The 20,864-nt window shown below is 37.4% G+C and overlaps 1 protein-coding gene across 1 annotated transcript in view; it reads right to left on the bottom strand.

The window, feature by feature from the left end:
* Positions 1-2,304: 2,304 nt before the first annotated feature.
* LOC127934531 (CXADR-like membrane protein) overlaps positions 2,305-20,864 on the bottom strand; it is an 84,119-nt gene continuing 65,559 nt past the window's right edge. The window contains exons 3-7 of the mRNA XM_052531981.1: positions 19,270-19,465; positions 16,098-16,265; positions 13,822-13,944; positions 9,692-9,833; positions 2,305-7,615 (exon numbers count right to left, since the gene is read on the bottom strand). Of these exons, the coding sequence (XP_052387941.1) occupies positions 7,276-7,615; positions 9,692-9,833; positions 13,822-13,944; positions 16,098-16,265; positions 19,270-19,465 (969 nt within the window). The 3' untranslated portion in view covers positions 2,305-7,275. The remainder of the gene's footprint in view (positions 7,616-9,691; positions 9,834-13,821; positions 13,945-16,097; positions 16,266-19,269; positions 19,466-20,864) is intronic.

Consider the following 20,864-nt stretch of genomic DNA (forward strand, 5'->3'; position numbering starts at 1 on the left):
TGATGTTTGATGTACTTTCCACAAATGGGCCACAGGTCTCTGGTGACAGCTTTCTAAACCTGAGCCATTAATCTTTGGAAATAATACCGAGCCACTGAACTCAGTGAGAAACTGGATTCCCCTCATCTGACAGAACTGCTTTCATTTGCTGCAGAAGAGCCACAGATGAAGGCAGCTGTGAGGTGAGCGGCCAGAATGCTGCTTTGTTGGCGTGTAGGTTTTTTTAAACAGGAGGATCATGGAGAAAGGCTGTTAAATATAACATCCCATTAACTTCTCCTTATGACTTTATGGCTGTTGCGTAATTAGGCGGCTCTACAGACGGTGAAATGTGCTTTCATTTGGGTCACAAAATGTGATTTTCATCATCCTTAGTGTCACAGGAGACAAAAGAAAAGAGATTGAAAGACGGAAGTGTGCAAAAATACACAAGGGCCATGTGAATATGAGAGAGAAAGGAGAGAAATACAGTCATCATACTATCATACAGTTAATAATGATTCTTACATGGTTTCTATCAATGTTTTTTAATTACAATACGGTATATTAGATATGGTCACAATTTTGTTTGGGCATTAATTCTCACTATTAACTTTTACTTTTATCCCAATAAACTCCCTTATGTGTTGCTTAGTTTCAGTATGTGTTATGAGTAAGGGATCTAAAATATGGTTAAGCAGAATAAGGCATATTTATAAGTTACTAATTACTACACACAAAAAAAGTGAGCTGTTAAACTATTCAGAACACATAAAAGGACAGCTGAGGATCATTAAGGTAACAACACAGTATTAAGAATCAAGTGTATGTACATTTTTAAACAGTATTTTAAACACTACAACGTTTTTATAAATTCAACTATTATTTTCTCTTGTGGACTATACTGTATGTAAACGTCTTTTATGTGAAATATTTTATTCAGATATAACATGCTATAAATGCAGATATAAATGCTAGGAAAATAACATGCATTTCGCATGACCTCTCTTATTTTGGTAAAATAATAAACTTTTAACATATAACATATATATATATATATATATATATATATATATATATATATATATATATGGGAGGTTTACATGAGAGGTTTACATGAGTCAATTGAGTTTTTATTTGTTGTTTTAAGTCTAATGATTATTCTCTGTCATAGAAAAGATGAGCTGAGGGGAGCTTAACTGTTTCTTGTTCATTTTTAAAATAGCACAACAGAGCTTGTAATGACCTTTCATGTTGTAAAAGAATAAAGTTTTGATTGTTCATCAGTACTCATTCTCATCTCATATATATATGTAGGATCATATATATATATATATATATATATATATATATGATCCTACAGAACTGGGGAAATATTAGAAATATAATTGAATTGAGATCACTTAGTCAGACACCACATTAGACTGGTTTATTAAAGGGTCTAAATTGGTCTTATTAGTCTTACACATCCATTGGTTTATTTATTGTTTGGCATATGGATTGATAAGTCTATGTTTAGTCCAAATGCTCTGGAAATACCCTCAGTATGTAAATGTGGACTCAGTCTGACATGTCAAACACTAGGGAGCAGAGTTTGACAACAAATGTGCATCTGAGTGAGCGCCTAACAGACCAGAGTGGACCTGAATGTGTCTGTATGCCTGTCTATCATGTTTCTTTGGAGCTCGGGAGTCGTTTTAGCAGTTTGAAAAATATAATATAATACTCACAGTATATATTTAACATTGCATAAAGTTGAAATGACATTTTCTGTTTTTGTGAGAGTTCTAAAGACAAAAAAAAAATGAAGTTTAAATGTCCATTGGGTATTGGAATGTTCATATGACCTTTGTCCTACTATCTGCAAGATCTTCAGGACTACTAGAGAGTGAGAGGTGAACTAAACCTAGGAAAAGTGGACCTTGAGGCCCAGAGTTGAGATAACCTGCCCTAAATTCTAAGCTGAAGGTTTTAAATGTTAAATCAAATTGGAACATGGTGTGCTTGAAAAAGTCATGACATCAATGCAAATGTTATCTTCATTTAAATGATAATTTGCTGAATCAAGGATGCATGAAACTGGAGTGTGGGAACATTAATGTTGTCTAATGATATAAGTTGCTTCACTCATTTCACTGTCTACAAAATAGCTCAAATCAAATTATAATATTTTTGTATAATATTTGAATTTTGCCTCTTTTGTTTTCAGCATCATTTCCACATTGCTCATGATAAAGGACTTTTTTTTTCTTTCTACAAACATTCGTTTACACAAATGCATGCAGTTTCGCTTTGGATTAATCAAATAATGGGCTGCCAAATGGCTTGTCGTTGAATATTTTATTTGCAAATGAAGTATTAATAACTCAGAGTACGTAAAAATATACATTTTTTTACTTGTAGAGGGACATATTTACAAGAATGGATCTTCTTCAAAATGAACAAACTGGTTTACAAAACTCAAAATGTCTGCAACAGCAAAGAGAAATGAAGATCATGAGTATTTTCCCTTCAGTCTAACCAGACAAGGACTCTCAGGCAAATACAGGCCTTAGTTCCCACATTCACAAACAAAACAAGAACAGAAAAAAAACCTCAAGATAACAGAGGAAAGCACAGTGAATGAAAAGAGACAGAGAGGATGTTGGTCAAATATACACTTACATATTCAGCCGAATACAGGTATGAACACAGAAGCAAAGCATTCCCAATATCTGACCTTTAGGCCATAACATGCAATTCCTTTGCTTTTCCAATGGAAAATAATTCCCCTTGAAGTAACACATACTGCTACAGTTTCTGAGAGGAGTCAAAGGAGCCTTTTCAGACATCCAACATTATTTAGTTGGGTAACAATGATCGTTTAGAGGCTACATACACAGTCAAGTACGTCTTTTAAGTAGAGTGTTTTCTCAAAAATACACCGCAGATGGACCTTAACTCATTCCCTGGATTAAGCTCCCATTTAAAACTGAATGTCCTCTTGCAACGTGAGCACAGCTTCAGATGCTTTGGCGGCTCTAGGGAAGAGTGTACATACACTGATGGTTTCTAAACACCCATGCCAGCTCTTTAACAGTGTTAAAATAATAGCCACTAAAGATTAATTGTCTGAGGAAAAAGACCGGTTCTTCTTGCTGGAAGATGCTGGGGAAGGAATAAAAATCACCTTAAGTGCCTGAATGTGAGAAAAGAACTGCTGGAAGGCAAGCTTTCAATTAGCTTTCCTCGTAATAAAGCTGGCCAATTTTGGCTAGTTTGGTGCTGTAATGTCGTAAAATTAAAAAGGGAACAAAATATACATATAACAATGGTTCTATTACAAAACCTACAGAGCTGCCTATGTAGGTAGCATTTTAAAGCATTTAAGGCTGTTCCAAAAGGTTCTGATATACCTTCTGATGGCTAGCATCGCCTGGATCTTATAATGTTATCGCATGATGAATTGCACTAATAATAAAAATAAAAAAAAATTATAAAATAAATTAAATTGGTTAGAGCAATGTTGTTTAATAAAATTCATTCAAAACCAATTTTTCTTTATTGATATAATTAAAACAGACTATTTGAGTCAATATTTGTGTATTATGCATTTCATGCCTTATTACAGTACCAGTCTGAAACTCAAATGTACCAAATGTACCTTTAGCTTTGAATCTGTATTAAAGTCACAATCCCCACCCTTTCATGTTAGATCTTGGCATTAACATGTTCCTTACTGAACAGTACAAGTTAGGATATGTCAGTCAGGATGTTGCCGAGGCTCTTCATTTGTGTAGGCAGTAGATAGCAAGGCCACATTTTGTAAATTGCAGTCATCTGATGCATTTCAAATAGAAAAAAAAAATCCATCCAAGATGTTTGACAAAGAGCAGAAAATGATAACTAGAGTGTGTCATTAGCTAAGCAACATATTAACGCCAAGCTCTATTGAAATCAAATATAATTTAGCATCAAATCAAGGCTTTTAATATGTGATCCTTCTTGTAACTGGTTGGTGTGGTTCATGGCTTATAATGCTTAAATGAAGACTTTTAAAAAATCTAGCCATGAGAAAAATACTTCAGTAACCAAGGCCACTGAATGTGGATGGGCTCTATTGCACTCTATTAGGATGCTAACCGTAGAGCGACCTACATATATAGGCAGTAGACAGCAAGGCAGCTCAATAGGATTTGGAACAGAGCAAATGTTTCAAGACTTGGACAAGTAGAGTAACTGCCCACAAAAACAGCCATATTGTGAAGGTCCAATTGGATGGGTTTCATTTCAGTCTCTTTTCTGAGGTTCAGGTATTGGAGTATCAATGTAGGGTGTTTACCCCGTGTTCTCCTTACAATTCCCATTATTCACTCCCTACTCTGCATGACAGCCCATCCATCACACTTACTGACAACAGTTCAGTTAGCAACACGGCCTACACCGCCTCGTGGAGAATGTGGCTCTGGAGAGTGCGTCTTGAGTGTGTCTCTATTTATGAGGTTGTGTTACCCTGTGTACACTTGGGAAGTAGTGTGTGTGTACACTTGGGAAGAGGTGTGTCGGTGGGTATCAAACACAGTTGCTGGGGAAGGAAACAAGAAGGCGCCGAATTGGCATATACAGCACTCGGCTACATTACAGACTGCAACCAGGTTGGCACATACAATTGAAATTGGCCCAAAAAGAGTTTTGTATGCATGCTTCCTCACGTCTTATGGCTTATCCTCTATTAAATATTAAGGTCCATCAATGGCAGATATACAAGTAGCCATTAAGAAAGAAATGATTTTACTTATTAAAGGGAGCTGAGCGGGTCAAGGGCTACAATGACCAATTATTACTCTCTGAAAATGCATAATACCTCATCTACATCTTTATTATGACCTATAACCCCAATCTTCAACCGATAACTTAAAGGATATTGTGTGCATATATTTATCTGTATGTACAATATAAAACAACATCATGACTACAGAGTGTACATTATTCGTGTGGCTGTGTTTGGACTGCCTCTTTGTGCCAGAGTGCTCTCTCCCCCTCCGTTGATGAGGGCCGTTTTACACAAGGCTTCCTTTTTTTTTTTTTGTCTGGTACATTGCAAAGAACCAAGGACAAAAGCAATCTCGGGGGGAAAATTCACTGTGAAGGCACACAAAACAGGCAACTTGTCCATTTCAAATTTCACAAATGCACCAAGCAAGGTCTTTTCCCAGGGGCTTCGAGACACCGCTAATGGAGAAGGTTTTGACAGCGCTTGGCAGAGGAAGCCGCGGGGTGGCTGGCACAAAGAGCCAACCGTCTTGAGACAGCCTGCTGTTAGAGGGTCCTAGGAAAATCCTGGGACTGTACCATGGTGCAAACACTAACTAGAAGGAGAGTACCGCAAATGCACACACACATTCTGTACATAAGTCCCTGTTATGGCATTCCCTTTCAATTACTTGTCCAACAGTACTGTGAGATTAGAGTTGAAAGTTACTTGTGCCTCATATGCTATTATGTAGTACCACTGGATATTCTGGAAAAGAAAAAAAAACTGTCTTTGACTTGTACACATTCATAGTATTCATGTCAGGTTTTGGTTTCAGTATCACTGGAAATACAGCTGTAACAAATATACCATGCTCGGTATGTAATACAAACTGAAACAGTGAGGATGACATCTGCAACCAGACCGCAGACTTTCTGTCAAGGACGTACAGTACGCTCCATGTTTATACATAGATGTAACTGCAAAAATGCCTATCAGTGTGTTGAGAGCAGTTGACTCACAAATGGAATTGTGCAAAGCAGGTTATGGCTGCTACATTTTGCAAGCCACAATTCCGCAGGTCGGTTCTAAATGCTAGGTTGTGAAGGAAACAGCAGACTACTGCAATCTGGCGTACCTTACTGGGAATGTACATACAGCAATGCTAGGCACCTGAAACAGTGATTAAAGTGCTCTTGACTGCATGATACATCAGGATATAATGTTACACTTGATTTTGATACTTCAGAAGTTATACTAAGTACAGTAACATGGCAACTACATGTTAACTAACTCTCATTAGTGTATTAGTAGACTGTAAGGTTAGGATTAGTAAAATAAGTTGACATGTACTTGAAAAGTTACTTAAAGTAAGTTGAATGTTGGTTAAAAATAAAATCTTAGAAGACAGTCACTAATACTCTAATGACTGCTAGTTGACATGTAGTTGCAAAGATACTTATAGTTAGTAGAATGTCTAAAGTGGACTAACTAAAATTTACAATGCTCTTCTTTCATCATTTAATCATTGTGTGATAAATTACTGTTACTGTTACTGAAAACAGATGAAACCTCTTTTTACTAAATTTAATTTATCGTCTGCATTTTTGTGCAGTAATAGCAAAAAAATTGTAGCATTTATTTTTGATTGAATAAATAATATTAGCCTAATTTACATAAAAAATACAGTTAAATTTTTTTTTTTTTTTTTTTTGTGAAATGTTGCATGCTAAGGTGAATTTGCCCTATGGTGTGTTACACGATAACTGAACTGCTAGTCTCTCTGTGCCGCTGCATCAATGATATGTCATCCATCTGCTGAAATGTCCATCGGGGAACATATTTTCCAATCACATCACTTCTTCTTAGTGGATTGTTAAGGTATTAATAAGATTGTCTTTGATTCTGATATCTGAACCTAGATCAATGTTTGCATTGTATTCTGGGAAAAATGAATGGGAATGGGATGGACAGTTCATATTCCCAGAGCCGCCCCCCCTTGCCTTCAACAGAAACAAGTTCTTGGATAATATCCTTCATTTCTCTACAGTGTCGGATGGTCCTTCCTCTTGTCATCATGTTTTATAAACCCAGCCTGCCCTTGGTCCTTTAGTCTCTCTGATGCAATAAATAAATAAACTGCACTTGGGGAAATCTTTCCACCCCACCGCCCACAAAGCCTTCAAGGGCTCAAAAAGAGTAAGAAAAATAGATAATGTGAAAAAAGAGTCAGACTGTGCCATGAGATCAAAAGAAGGAGAGCGAACCAAAGAATGAGAATAATAATAATAATAAAAAAAAAATTCTTCAGTTCCTCCTCTGTGTTCTTTTAATACTTCAGAAGGGGGCAATAACGGTGTATTTTCTCTTGTAAATATGCATTCAACTTTTTAGATTTTATATGATTGATTACATTTTTTTTTAAATTATGCTTTTATTTTATAGTTTTGTTTGTGTGTGTGTTTGTGTGTATTTAATTTTTCCAATCATAGTTGCAATTTTTGAAAGAGTCACTGTGGGTTTCTTGTACTGAGACCCGTACCAGGCCATGTTTCCTTTACTTTCTACACTGTCTGAAAGGCCTTGCTTTGAGCAGGGACAATGATGCCTGCTGGGATAGACATGACCATTGGAGGACTGAGGGGTTTGAATTTTGGGGTGGCAGGGGGTTCTGGGGTTTTAGGCACGACCTGCGTGTAGGCCGGGGGAGACTGGGGAAACCCGTGGGGCTGTCCGTTCTCCTTGAGGGCGGCAGCAGCAGGTGGCCGTGGACGTTGGCTTCGGGGAACGCTGTTGTGCACCATGGACTGTGTTGAAGAAGCACCAGAGCGGGAGCTGCCAGAGCGAGATGAGGAGAGGGAGTTGGGCTTCACCAGCTTGGCTTTTGGAGCTTCTGCATCCTCTCTACAAAAGTAACATAATTATAGACATTGGTTAGACATGTCAAAAATACAGGTACATTGATACAAATACAATCAGTTATCTGGACCTGGAGCAGCCACTGCACTAAAAGTCAAGTTTTCCTTACTGTTTGGAGTGTTACAAGCTCTTGGTGCATAAAAAAGTTCTGTAAAGTTGCAAAGACTAAAGTCTCAAACCCAAAGAGTTATTCTTTATTAAAGTTAAGACTCGTTCACACCATGCTAAAACATCTCATTTAAACACGGCCCCACGTGTCTGGAGAGTCTCCGATCCCGATCCAGATCCAGTCAACTGATGGCTCCTGATCTCCTGTTGAGCCCAGGGAGGGCTATCGATCTCCCGTTGATCCCAGGGAGGGCTGCCGATCCCCAGTTCAGCCCAGGAGGGGCTAATTTTTCTGAGTATAGCCCATGGAGTGCTCCCAATTTCCAGTTCAGCCCAAGAAGGGCTTCTGTTCCCGAGTATAGCTCACAGATGGGCTCCTGATCCCCAGTTCAGCCCAGGAGGGTCTCCTGTTTCCAAGTTAAAACCCAGGATTGGCTCCTGTTCTAGAGTCAAGACCAGGATGGGCTCCTGTTACCAAGTCAAGCCCAGGATTTGTTCCTGTACCCGAGTCAAGCCCAGGATGGGCTCCTGTACTCGAGTCTAGCCCAGGATGTGCTCCTGTACCCGAGTCAAGCCCAGGATGTGCTCCTGTACCCGAGTCAAGCCCAGGATGGGCTCCTGTTACCAAGTCAAGCCCAGGATGTGCTCCTGTACCCGAGTCAAGCCCAGGATGGGCTCCTGTACCCGAGTCTAGTCCAGGATGTGCTCCTGTACCTGAGTCTAGCCCAGGATGGGCTCCTGTACCTGAGTCAATCCCAGGATGGGCTCCTTACCTGAGTCTAGCCCAAGATGTGCTCCTGTACCCGAGTCAATCCCAGGATGGGCTCCTGTACCTGAGTCTACCCCAAGATATGCTCCTGTACCCGAGTCAATCCCAGGATGTGCTCCTGTACCCGAGTCAAGCCCAGGATGGGCTCCTGTACCCGAGTCTAGCCCAGGATGGGCTCCTGTACCCGAGTCAATCCCAGGATGGGCTCCTGTACCTGAGTCTAGCCCAAAATGTGCTCCTGTACCCGAGTCTAGCCCAAGATGTGCTCCTGTACCCAAGTCAATCCCCGGATGGGCTCCTGTACCCGAGTCTAGCCCAAGATGGGCTCCTGTACCCAAGTCAAGCTCAGGAAGGGCTCCAGTTTCACCGTTAAGGCCAGGAAGGGCTCTCGATATCCCGTTGAGCCCAGGAAGGACTCCCGATTCCCCGTTTAGCCCATGGAGGGCTCCTGACCTCCAGTTAAGCCCAGGGAGGGCTCCTGATTACCCATTGAGCCCAGGGAGGGCTCCAGATCCCCAGTCAGCCCCAGAGCATGCTCCAGTGTCGGCTCCGGCCCCAGAGTGCCCATCAAGATACCTAGTTTTCAGCAAGAAATTTATTTTTGGGGTGGGGGGGGTGAGGGGTTATATGTTTAATCTGCCATGGCCTCCCGAGTCTCCAGATAGCTGAGCAATCAGAGCACACCCCGCTTTTCAGACCGATGAGCTTTGTTAAAAATTGTGCATTTCAGAAAGGCATGGCATAGAGGAGAAACAATAATGTACAGTATTTGAAAAATAATGTGTTTTTTTTTAACCCTAAACCAGATCCTGGAAGGAGCTGAAGGAGCCATTGTGCCTAAGTGTGCCTCCTTTTTAAATTAATTAAAACAAACAATAAATTAATAATGAATGAATGAATTAATTAATTAATTGATTAATGGCCATTATATAGTATCTGTAGTTTAGTTTTTTGTTTGTTTACACATTCTAGAAGTTTAATTTTATTTTTTAAATGTTTACTTAAATATCCGATACCAATAGACAGAAAAATAATTCTGTTTGCTCTATTTATATATGAAGAGTGTGACGCAGAGAGCTGTGCCGAACACAATCAAAAACACAGTCACAGTTTTTCTGCTGCAGGAATATTAAGAGTTAAAGTGGAACTACAGTATAAAAACACAATCAATACTGAGATCTCACCTGATCTCATTAGGTGTCTCCTCCTCCTCATATTTCTTCTTTTCTTTTTTGCGGAAGACCAGCCAGATGATGAGAATGAGGAGCAGAACGCCGAATGAAACGCCAACCACAGCACCAGCCACCACACCCATGCCCCGCACATCTGTACAAAGCAGGATATCACATCACTTCACATCCTTACATGATGACCAGTTAAATACAAAAATACAATAATTATACAGGTAATTACAGTATTGTGCAAAGACCTGAGAACACAAGAGAAAATGCTCATATTTTGTATTCTATGGACGGCTCGCTTCCACCACTGAATAAAAAAAAAAAAAAAAAAAAAAAAAAAAAAAAAAATAATTGTGCCTTTTTTTTAGAGATATAAACTGAAAAAGTCTGAACTGGGAGTTTGCATGAGTTTATGTCACATAATTTTTACTTTACAACTTGCAATTTAGAGTTTATATTGCACAATTCTGAGAAAAAGTCTGATTTTTATTTAGTGTTGTAAACAATTATTAAATAGTGTAGTAAATGAATCATGCATGATTGCTAATAGCACATTTCTACTGTATATGACAACTTCAGCTTCTAAATTCGTGCCTCTGGGTTTCAGTTTAAGTTCACTGCCATATCGACCAGCACAACATCAATAAAATTTACTGAGTGCATCTTTATGAGACAATTCTTTTTTGTTTGACAAAGAGCTTTTGATTAGCTCATTGTTTAATTGTTTTTTTTAGCAGGGAAGCCCATATGGTAGTTACACATTATTAGTGCTCTCATGAGATATCTTGCGAGTGAAACTGAATTAGGCAGACCCAAATTTAACTTTGCCAACCACAACTGTGAAACGCCTCTTTCAAATAAATTATTTTCATTTCCTGCGTTGAGAAAAACTAGCACAAGTGCAGGACAACATTAAATTATTCTGCCTGTTCTGAACCCATTACACACACACACTGAAGGATGGCTGTTTGAGCAAGATTGATGACAAATACCCACACTCTGGCTTTCTATAGTTCCCAATGCTCAGTGAAAGTGTGTGTGTGTGTGTTAGGGATGGGAAGATTAAAAGCTAAAGATGCGATGCATCTGTTTAAAAAGTGTGCATCGGATTCAAATTGGCTTTTGTATCGCGATGCATCGTTTCTAACATATCTGCATCGGTAAACCCAGATTTATTTCGTTATAATTATTAGTAGATAACTATACTTTCATTATTTAGAAAAGGAATAATATTTTTAGATTGTTTTCACCCTTCTAAACTGTTTTTCAAGTATGTCTCTCTTCACTGTTGCGTGATGACGTAGCCTTTCAAAACACCACAGAGACCGGGGCGTGTCAAGAAAGTCACATAGATTAACATGGCAGAGGTAGAGCAGCTGCATCCTCCACCAAGTAATTACAAATCCAGTGTGTGGAAACACTTTGGCTTTTATAAGAAAGCTGGAAATCTTGATAAAACCCATGCAATTTGTAAAATATGTTGTGCCGCTATAAAATATACAGGCAGCACGACAAATCTGACAACACACCTGAAGCGCCGACACGGTGTGAGTTTGGAGACGCCGGCCGCCTCCTCCTCCTCCTCCTCCTCCTCTCACTCGGATTTAGCTGAACCTGCCACTGCTAGCGGGACGCCGGGTGAGCAAACGATCAAAACTTTTTTTCAATCGAAGTTGCCTAACAGTTCTGCTCGGATCAACTGATATTTCTTAAGAAAAACCTTAAAAGAGCATATTTAAGTTAAATTTAATCTGATGAGTCTGGTTTACAGCAGCCTGTGACTGCCTATACTAGTTTATTTTATTTTCATTATTTTTTTTTTACATTTGAGTACAGTTATGAAATAACTGACAATTTTTTTTTTTTTTTTGGTACTTCATATTATTATTGGTTATGTCAAAATAGCACCTGTTTTCTGTTCACTGAGTAAGCCTGTCTGCTGAAAGCACATTCATCTGCTAGCATGTTATGGAACATTTCTTCAGTTTACCTCTGAGCAGCATCCTTAAATTGTTTCACTGTTAAATGTTTGAGCTTTTAAAAGTTTAAGCAGGGACAAAACAGGAAAAAAACATTTGGTTTTATTTAATATTTTTTTGCACTACCAAAGCCTATTTGTATAAGGGTCATGCAATACAAATCATAAGGCACTTTATGACTTTACTTAATTTATGATTTGTTGTCTGAAACAAAGAAATAAAAGTATCTGTAACATAATGAAATGCATATCATGATTTGTTTCATTGCATCATACCGCATCGAATCGTGTTGAATCGAAATCGGATCGCACTGCATTGTAACAGAGGTGTATCGTATCGTATCGCATCGCTAGCTGCTTCATGTATCTTTAATGTATCGTATCGTTGGCTATGCATCGAGATGCGTATCGCATCGGCCTCAGTTATGGAGATGCATATCCCTAGTGTGTGTGTGTGTGTGTGTGTGTACCTGGTATCCCCCATGTTACGGGGACAAAATGTCTCCACAAGGGACAAGTAATTTTTTGGTCCATGAAAAAAAAAATTATATAGAATGCAGTTTTTATTTTATGTAAAAATGCTCAAAGGTTTGCTTTAGGTGTGTGTGTGAGAAAAAGAGAAAGATTATTATTTTTTTCTCCAAGACAACAAATCAGCAAAATAATGGAAAGCTTGTTTCCACTATAAAAAGGTAACTGCAACTTTTGTTGTAAGAAATAAACTCAAAATTGCAAGATATAAAAACAAATTTTTGATATTTAAACACACAACTGCAAAAAAATAAAAAATAAAATAATTTAAAAAAAGTTTAAATTGTGGGCTGAAAAGTCGCAATCACTTTTTTTTTGGCGGTATATAAACTAGATCTAATATATGAAAAACAAACAAACAAACAAACAGGAATAATGTGATATAAATTCATAATCATGAGGAAAAAAAACAAAATTGTGAGATAAAAAGTCTCAATTACTGTATCTTTTTTATTTTTATTTTAGTGAGATGTAAACTCATAATTGCAAGGAAAAATAAAGAATTCTAAGCTTGTCATTTGTTTTTGAACATATATCTTGCAATTAAATAATTATATATATATATATATATATATATATATATATATATATATATATATATATATATATATATATATATATATATATATATTTTTTTTTTTTTTTTTTTTTTTTTTTTTTTTTTTTTCAGAATTTGACGAAAAAGTTCAAATTACCGTTATAATTTTTTTAATTTGTGGTAAAAAAAAGAAAAAGAAAAGAAAAAAAAAGAACAGAATCACAAGGTTGAAAAAAAAAAAACTCACATTTCCAGAAAGAAAATTCAAAATTGTGAGATTTTAACTTTTAGAATACCTTTTTATTTGTTTTTTGGTAATATTATTTCTTTGCAGAAACAACAGAATTGATAAGAGATGATAAACGCAGAATTCAGAGAAAAAATCTGATTGGCAAAATGTAAATTCTGAATTCTGAAGAAAAAATGTCAGAATTACGAAATTGTGTACAGTACTGTGCAAAAGTCGTAAGCCACTAGTATTTTCACCAACAAAAAATGGTTTGAAATCAGTTATTTCTATCTTTTGCTGTAGTGTGTCAGTAGGAAAAATCAGTTTACATTTCCAAACAATATTTTTGCCATTAAATGTAATAATCAGTGATATTTTTGTTTGCAGCCAGTGCTCCACACAGAGATCTGATCTGATCATCATCAGTCTGTCTGGAATAACATGAAGAAACTGAACAAACTGAGACAGACTCAATCCAGAAGAACTGTGACCATGTCTCCAGATCACTTCAGGAAACCTGCAAAGCTACAGTATAGTGCAAAGTTTAGGCTCTTGTGTAAAAAAGTGAGGATGCCGTCATAAATAGATTTTATTAATTAACTTCTATTAACTTAATTAAATGAAATCAGCATTTGGTGTGACCATACTATGCATTCAAATATTAAAAGCTGCTTGCCACGAAACAACGCATGATCCCCATAATAAAAGGCAGTGTGGAAACAGCCTCCATCCATCACACTGAGGCTGTGGCTCCAAGCTAAAAGCGCCTCCACCGACTGATCCGAGTATCATAACATCCACACTAATTACAAGCGTCTGAGGCCCAGGGCACAGGCTGACCTCAGAGCAGAACTCACATTGCATTGTGACCTCGATGATACAGTTTTCCTCTCCTACATCGTTGCTGGCGGTGCACTTGTAGACCCCGGAGCTGTCCTGTGTCAAGTTCCTCAAGGTCACCATCTCTGGGTTCTTCAGATCTGAAAATGGGAAATAATACTTATATAACTGTACATACAACAAGCTGAGGTTCGACTACAATCTATTAGGTAATAAGGTTGTTTTGGCAATTATGATTGTTCATTTCTGCAGCCACACTTAAGACACAGTGATCACATTCAAGGTTATTAGTTAACTACAACTAAAACCATACAAAAACTTCTATTACTTAAAAAAAAAAAAAAAAAAAAAAAAAAATATATATATATATATATATATATATATATATAATTTGATCTTGGTGTGTTTTACCATATTTTGACATTTCATTTCATTTTATTATTATTATTATTTTTTTTTTTTTTTTATGTGTATTGTGTTACTGTAGGTCCGTTGCTCAAGGACACAATGCTGATGAAGCATGATTATGTTAGTTTCTCTATAAAACCTACAAAACAACGTAAGCAGTGTTAACAATCGTATACCACTTCCTTTACTGCCCTGCTTTACAGGCTTCAATCAAACAGAGTGTTTTAATCAAGGAGTAAAGTGAGAGTGAGCCCAGCGAAGTGAATGAATGAATGAATGTTTGTGCGCATGAAGGAGATTCACGGTTCTACTGAATTCCAGCAGATGAGATGAACACTAAATGTTGAGAAAGCACTCGTGTCCTGAGAACTGAGAACTTCAGAGTGAGGAGCGTTTGTCAGCCGGAGCGATTCGAGTCACCGGGATCATTTACTCATCTAGGATCTAATGCCTCCTCTTTCATCCCTGTATCCCTGTATCATCACTCTTCTCTCTCATCCACTGTCTGCTGTGAATTCTGGGACGGTGGAGTGTTTATCGGCCAGAGAAAGCTGATTGGAGTGAGCAGGTGGTCATTGATGAGGCTGGTTAATTGTTGAGTTTGGGTGAGGGTACGGTCCGTCTCTCCCGCAGCACTGACTACATTCGGCTAAATAGATTGTAAAACAATATGGTGCTCTGATGATCTGGTGTCAGCAGGAGAAATCGCTCTGAATCACTACATTACTCAGTCCCGTCTGCATAGCCATTACACTCGAATTTGTGTAGTTCTTGCACTTTTGTCGTTCCGTTTTCCCAAGCAGAACTGAATGAGATTGAATTCTAATGTAATAACAGCCAAAGGCAATTGAACATCTTTTGCTGTATACAATTATGTATTCAAGACATTGTTTAGACATTTTATTTGCCTATTCAAGCTCCATATGATGATATAACTGATATCTGCAATTTTAATATCAGTGTTTCTCAAAGTAAAAGCTTATTTCATAACAAAGTTTAGCTGGAAAACTAAAACTACTGTTCTAAAGTCAGAAAACTACTGTTCAAAAAAATGAAGAAACAAATGAATGATTTTATTAAGCAAGGATGCATTAGATTGACCAAAAGTGACTGTAAAAATGATATATTCATCAAAGAATCCTAAACTGAAATAAATCCTTTAACTTAATTAAATTAACAATTACTTAATATAATATAATATAATATAATACAAAAAAGACAAAAAAATCCACAAAACACTGAATAACACAACCATTTTTAACATTTATAATAGTCAGAATTGTTTCTTGAAAACACCAAATCAGCATATTGAAATGATTTTTGAAGGATCATGCAACACTGAAGACTGCAGTAATGATGCTCAACATTCAGTATTGCATCACAGGAATACATTATATTTTAAGATATATTCAAATGGAAAACATAATATTTCACAATATTACAAATAAATGCAGTCTTTCGAAACAGCCTTTGAACAGCAAGTAATCTTCAATTTATGTTTGAAGCCATATGTGACTACAAATCAGTTGATTTGAGTTGCTCAAAAAGATAATGTTTGTGTTTTCATTTGCGCTGCCTGTCCTGATATAATAGTGCCCAGCCCTTATGCATAGAGGCTAATATCAAAAGAGCAGATGAGATCTAATCTCCTTGTCTGTTCGCCACACAATATTTGAGGTTCAGGGTGCACAGGTTTAATATGCAACTTCTGTGCAAAACTCCTCGATGCATTTGCTGCAAAGTGTGTGATGTTCATGGCATCAGAACTTTCAAGACTGCTATTTATGACAGTGAGCAGGAAGTGACTGCACAAACCCTCCTTTGTCCAGAATAAGGTCTGATTTGCTCTAGTCTTGTTTGCGAGGCTTCGGGGTGTTTGACTCACCGATGAGTGCGAGGGGAGGCAGTTTTCCCACGCTCTTGCCCTTATCCAGAACTCTCTCCCACTTGTAGTGAATAGGGTCGGATCCATCTGAAGACTTACAGCTCAGTTTCACGTCACTGCCCTCCAGAAGCCGGCCTTCCATCCAGCAGCGGGGTTTAGATGGCTTCACTGTGAGCAAGGACACCAGAATGTGTGTTAATGTTAAGTTTAGTCATTTTATATTTATCTCCAAAGTAACTTACTATAGAAAGAGTCCACGGGTGCTTACATGCTTTTTCATTGAAATAACATCGATACTTCAAGGATAAACACTTGTGGTGTTTAAACCTACTACCAATTAATCACAGGTCCAGATTTCTGATGGCTAATATACACCACCTACTGGTTCAATGACAGGCATCCAGAAAAATGCCTGTGCTTTTGCATCAGGGATGGTGAATTTTTAGCATGAAACATGAAATAAAGAGTGTCATTGTTATAAATGAAATGCTACATTTAAAAAATGAAAAATGTAAAAACGGAACTCGCTATTGAACACAAACTATACGTAGTCTAGAACTTTGAAGCAGTGTTTCAAAATTTCTAATTTCAAAAAAGTTGCAAACAGCACACTGGCAGTTTTTGGAGGGAAATCTATATCAAAGATGCAATCAATCTGAATTTGGGGTGGCAGGGGTCAGGGGTCAGGGTTTGTTGTCCTGTGCACTAACTGCTTTTAACTCCCCTCTGATATTACACAGCACATCTGCATCAACACAGAAGCCAAATCAAAGACCTCACTGCCTCACAACAGTTACCAAGTGACCTCAGAGCAGTCCCAATGGCATCCTGCTTACCGCAGCACTGCTCTAAACTGTTCTGGGGTCAGTTAGAAGGACCTGTCCAGAGGGATTTCTCTGGAGGCTGAATGGCAGTTAAGAGACAGCCTGTAGACCTCTGTGGCCCCTTTTGGCCCTACTGACCCTCTCTATAAACACACAAACACACCAGAAGTTATGTGTTATGGAGTTACTACTAGTGTATATTTGTCTTTGCTCCACAGCCAAAAAATGATTTGATCAGATCTTATATGAAACAATTAAAATTGTGGAAGTTTCATAGTCGGTTACCTTCAGATACATTCAGATAAAGACTCATATTTATTCAATGACATCATTGCCCTTTGAAGATTAATCCAGCCATGTCACGTCTCTTGTTTTTCCATCCCCAACTGTAAGACCTCTTGAAATCATAATTAAGACATTTCTTATACTACTTAACTTATCTAAATCTTTGAATGGCCTTAAGTTTGATACTACTCACTTCAGGAGTTTTAAGGACCCGCAGGAGATCTGTATTTGGTAGACCGACTGGAAAACACAATAGCCCCAGGACGTCGGGCTAGAGATTTTGCGAGCCCTACAGCTAGAAAACATGCAATCTACTTGAGAGAAGATGTCTTTCACTATTGTAAGTTAATGTTGTTAAATAGAGAAACAAAATTATAATTTTTTAAAAATGTATAGCCTACTTCTAGTGTATTAGCTAATAAACTTGGACCTCATTATTGAAAGCCAAATTCAAGCATCAAAAGCAGGCCACACCCTATATGTTCTCTTTCATAAAAAATAAAAATAAACAAAATAATAATAATAATTTTCATGCATTCATAAGCCACATGGTTGCAATAACATTTCAGTTCAAATCTTTAAGTGCCATTGTTTAAAATTATTTATTCACTGACATGTCATAGATGGACAGTAATTTCACAGAATATCGCCCTCCTAAATTATTACATATACTGTATGTGCAGTCACAATTCCATGACATGTTTGTATGAAGAATGAGGATTTAATTGAGGAATTCTCATTGAAGAAGAGCAGGAAGAAGCCCTTTTAGTGGTGAGTGATATTTAATTGATTTTATTTGCTGGGCTGTTTCTGATTTGTAAGATTATTCCTCCATGATGTAAATAGCCTATATGGGATTATGACGTGCGCATTGTTTATTTTTATTTCACGAGCATTTATTTCAGAATGTGGACATCTTTATATGCTTTTTGTTCACTGAATATAACATGCGTAGTCTATAACAGGGGTATGGGGGGGCCCCGCAGCTGCTTTAGTCCAGGGCCCCGCAAAGTTTGAACGTGGCACTTAGGTCATTTGTACAGTTTCATACAAATAGCGCAACTCATAAAATACAAAAAAGATTTAGGACATACAAATCATACAAATTAGCCACCTTGTAACATATGTGCGAATTGCTGTGAGATCAGGATGGTGCAACCCTCCCATGATCATTTCCTGTCTACTCTCAACTGCAAATTTTAATAAACTAGCAAAATACCTGTTTAAAATAACATAATAATGCGAGCACTAGCTCTCAGTAATGTGTTTATAGAGTGATGGAGAGGGAAGAGAAAGAAGAGTAGACTGGGTGGAGAAGGGGGGATTATGGGAAGGCAGTATTGAGCTAATCTTCTGTGATATGTTAATAAATGAGAGAAACTCTAGGGTGGATGCCGGATTTACATCAATCCGTCCTCCCATTTCTCTCTCTCTTTCTCTTTCTTTCAACTCTACCCCAATATCCTGTCCCTCTGTGGCTAGCGTACTAATCTGTTAATAAAATGACTTAGGAAATAAAATGAAGACGTGATATACAACTTCAAACTCCTCGGCATAAGCTGCAAGTCCCTGAAAATAGGGACTATGCACCAAGAGCATAGAGATGAGGCTGTTCTTCTCTTGGCTGAGAGCTGTGGTGTCAGAGATACTGTGATTGAATGATGGCTTGGAAACCCTGCGCTCTAATAATGGAAACCAGACATAGCAAAATATCAAATCTTAAGAAGCTCATCTGGACCTCATTTGGGATGACAGTAAACTGTTTGGTAGAAGAAGAGAAATCACATAATTCTGTATCTTCTGTTTTTAAGAGATAGAGCTCAATCAATGTTCCCTCATCCCACCATTTCAAATGAACATCCTCTCCATTTACCATCCAAAGTGAATCAAACATCACCAGCCACAAGTTTTGAGAATGTCTGGCCAGCGAATGCAACCATTCATACTTCTAGGTTATGTAAACAATTGCCAAATTTTCTAATCTGACCGATAAAATCGAATGACAGCGAGGCTGGCTGATGGAGGAAATGATTGGCCGCTGATTCCAGGAAGATGAGCCTTACCCAGCACAATGAGGTTGACTTGGCTCCAGTGGTATTTGCCGCCAGTCTTGACCTTACAGTGGTATTCTCCAGAGTCGGTCAGCTGCAGATCGCTGATCAGGAGAGAGGCGTCTCCGTTCAGGTAGTCGCCCGCAAAGGACAGACGACTGGCATGGTTGTCGTTAGTGTAGACCTCGTTGTTGAAGAATGTAATGATCTGAAATAAAAGAAACATAACTTTTGTGTAAATATAGATGAAAGAAATCAGTAGAGACAGACATCATATTTCAGTTGATGCCAACATAAAATAGCCTGAACAGGATTCAAATACACTAAGTAAAAAAAGATGCATCACTTGCAGATGTAACACTGATTCCTTCACAAAGATCCATAGGAAAAAGGAAATGTGATCCAGAAGCACATATTGTGTAGTAATTCTATCCATAATAACCTTGTTTTCATTCATGTCAAATGAAATATATCTATTAGCATACTAGACCCTTAGCCTTAATTATTAAACTCTGGCATTTAACTTGTCTCTCAGCATCTGTGCTAGAAGTACATGAATAATAATTAAAATCATGTGACTTTGGAGGAAAGGGGAACTATTAGTTGATTAGACTTATGGTTTGTGGTTTAATGGATTAAAAAAAAAAAAAATCCAGAAACCTGATTATCATTGAAACCCGGGGTGGATTTTGACTTGGGCCAATAAGAAACCACTCAAACACTCATAAACACACAGAAGTGCATTAGAAAATATCCAACCACACAAATTGTGATATAGCAACATGCTAAAACAATTAAAACATGCCAAAACTCATATTAACTTAAATATGAATAGGTAGATGCCACATTTGACTGCTCCAGATATGTCGACGTATCCGCCATCTTGGAGCAGTCAATGTGTCATCACTCACAGTAAAATTCATTGAGTTTTCAAAGATTCCATAAACTTGCACCGCCTCAGGTGTAAAACTGACAAGATTTAAATTCCAGAAGACTACTTTTTGATTACTTTTAGATTACATTTGACCTAAAATAAATTCCACTCTTTTTTTTTCTTTTTTTCCCCCTGAAGTTTAAACATTGCATTATGTCAGGATTTTCCAAATAGCACCTATATACAACAAGGATGTTGATCCTGGAACAACATTCCAATCAACCAATCAAAACTGAGATATAACTTTTCAGGAACAATCTGTTTTAGGCTTACAATCATAGTTAGGCGGCTCGACGCTCTTGTTAATCAGCTTTTATTTCCCACTAATTTTAGGAATAAAAAAGGGTAGGGTTAGGTTTAGGTGTCTATATTTTGGGACAATAATGTTGATCCAGGATCATCAAAAGATGTTGATCCAGTAACATGGCTTACTTGGCAAAATCACGGCAACCAAACTAAAGAGGTTTGTGAGTTGATGAAAAGTTGTATAAAAGCAGTAGAATTTTATAAAGGAAAATCTAAGAGAGAAAAAAAATGGGGCAAATTAAATTATTAATAATTTACTGCCATTGTGTTAATAATATGTTATAATGTAATTTGTACAAAAGTCACTATATTCTGATTATGAGCATTTTAAAATGTAATACAATTTGATTATAAAAACTTAAATTTT

The sequence above is a fragment of the Carassius gibelio genome, chromosome A18 (genome assembly GCF_023724105.1).
Source record: "Carassius gibelio isolate Cgi1373 ecotype wild population from Czech Republic chromosome A18, carGib1.2-hapl.c, whole genome shotgun sequence".
NCBI lineage: Eukaryota > Metazoa > Chordata > Actinopteri > Cypriniformes > Cyprinidae > Carassius > Carassius gibelio.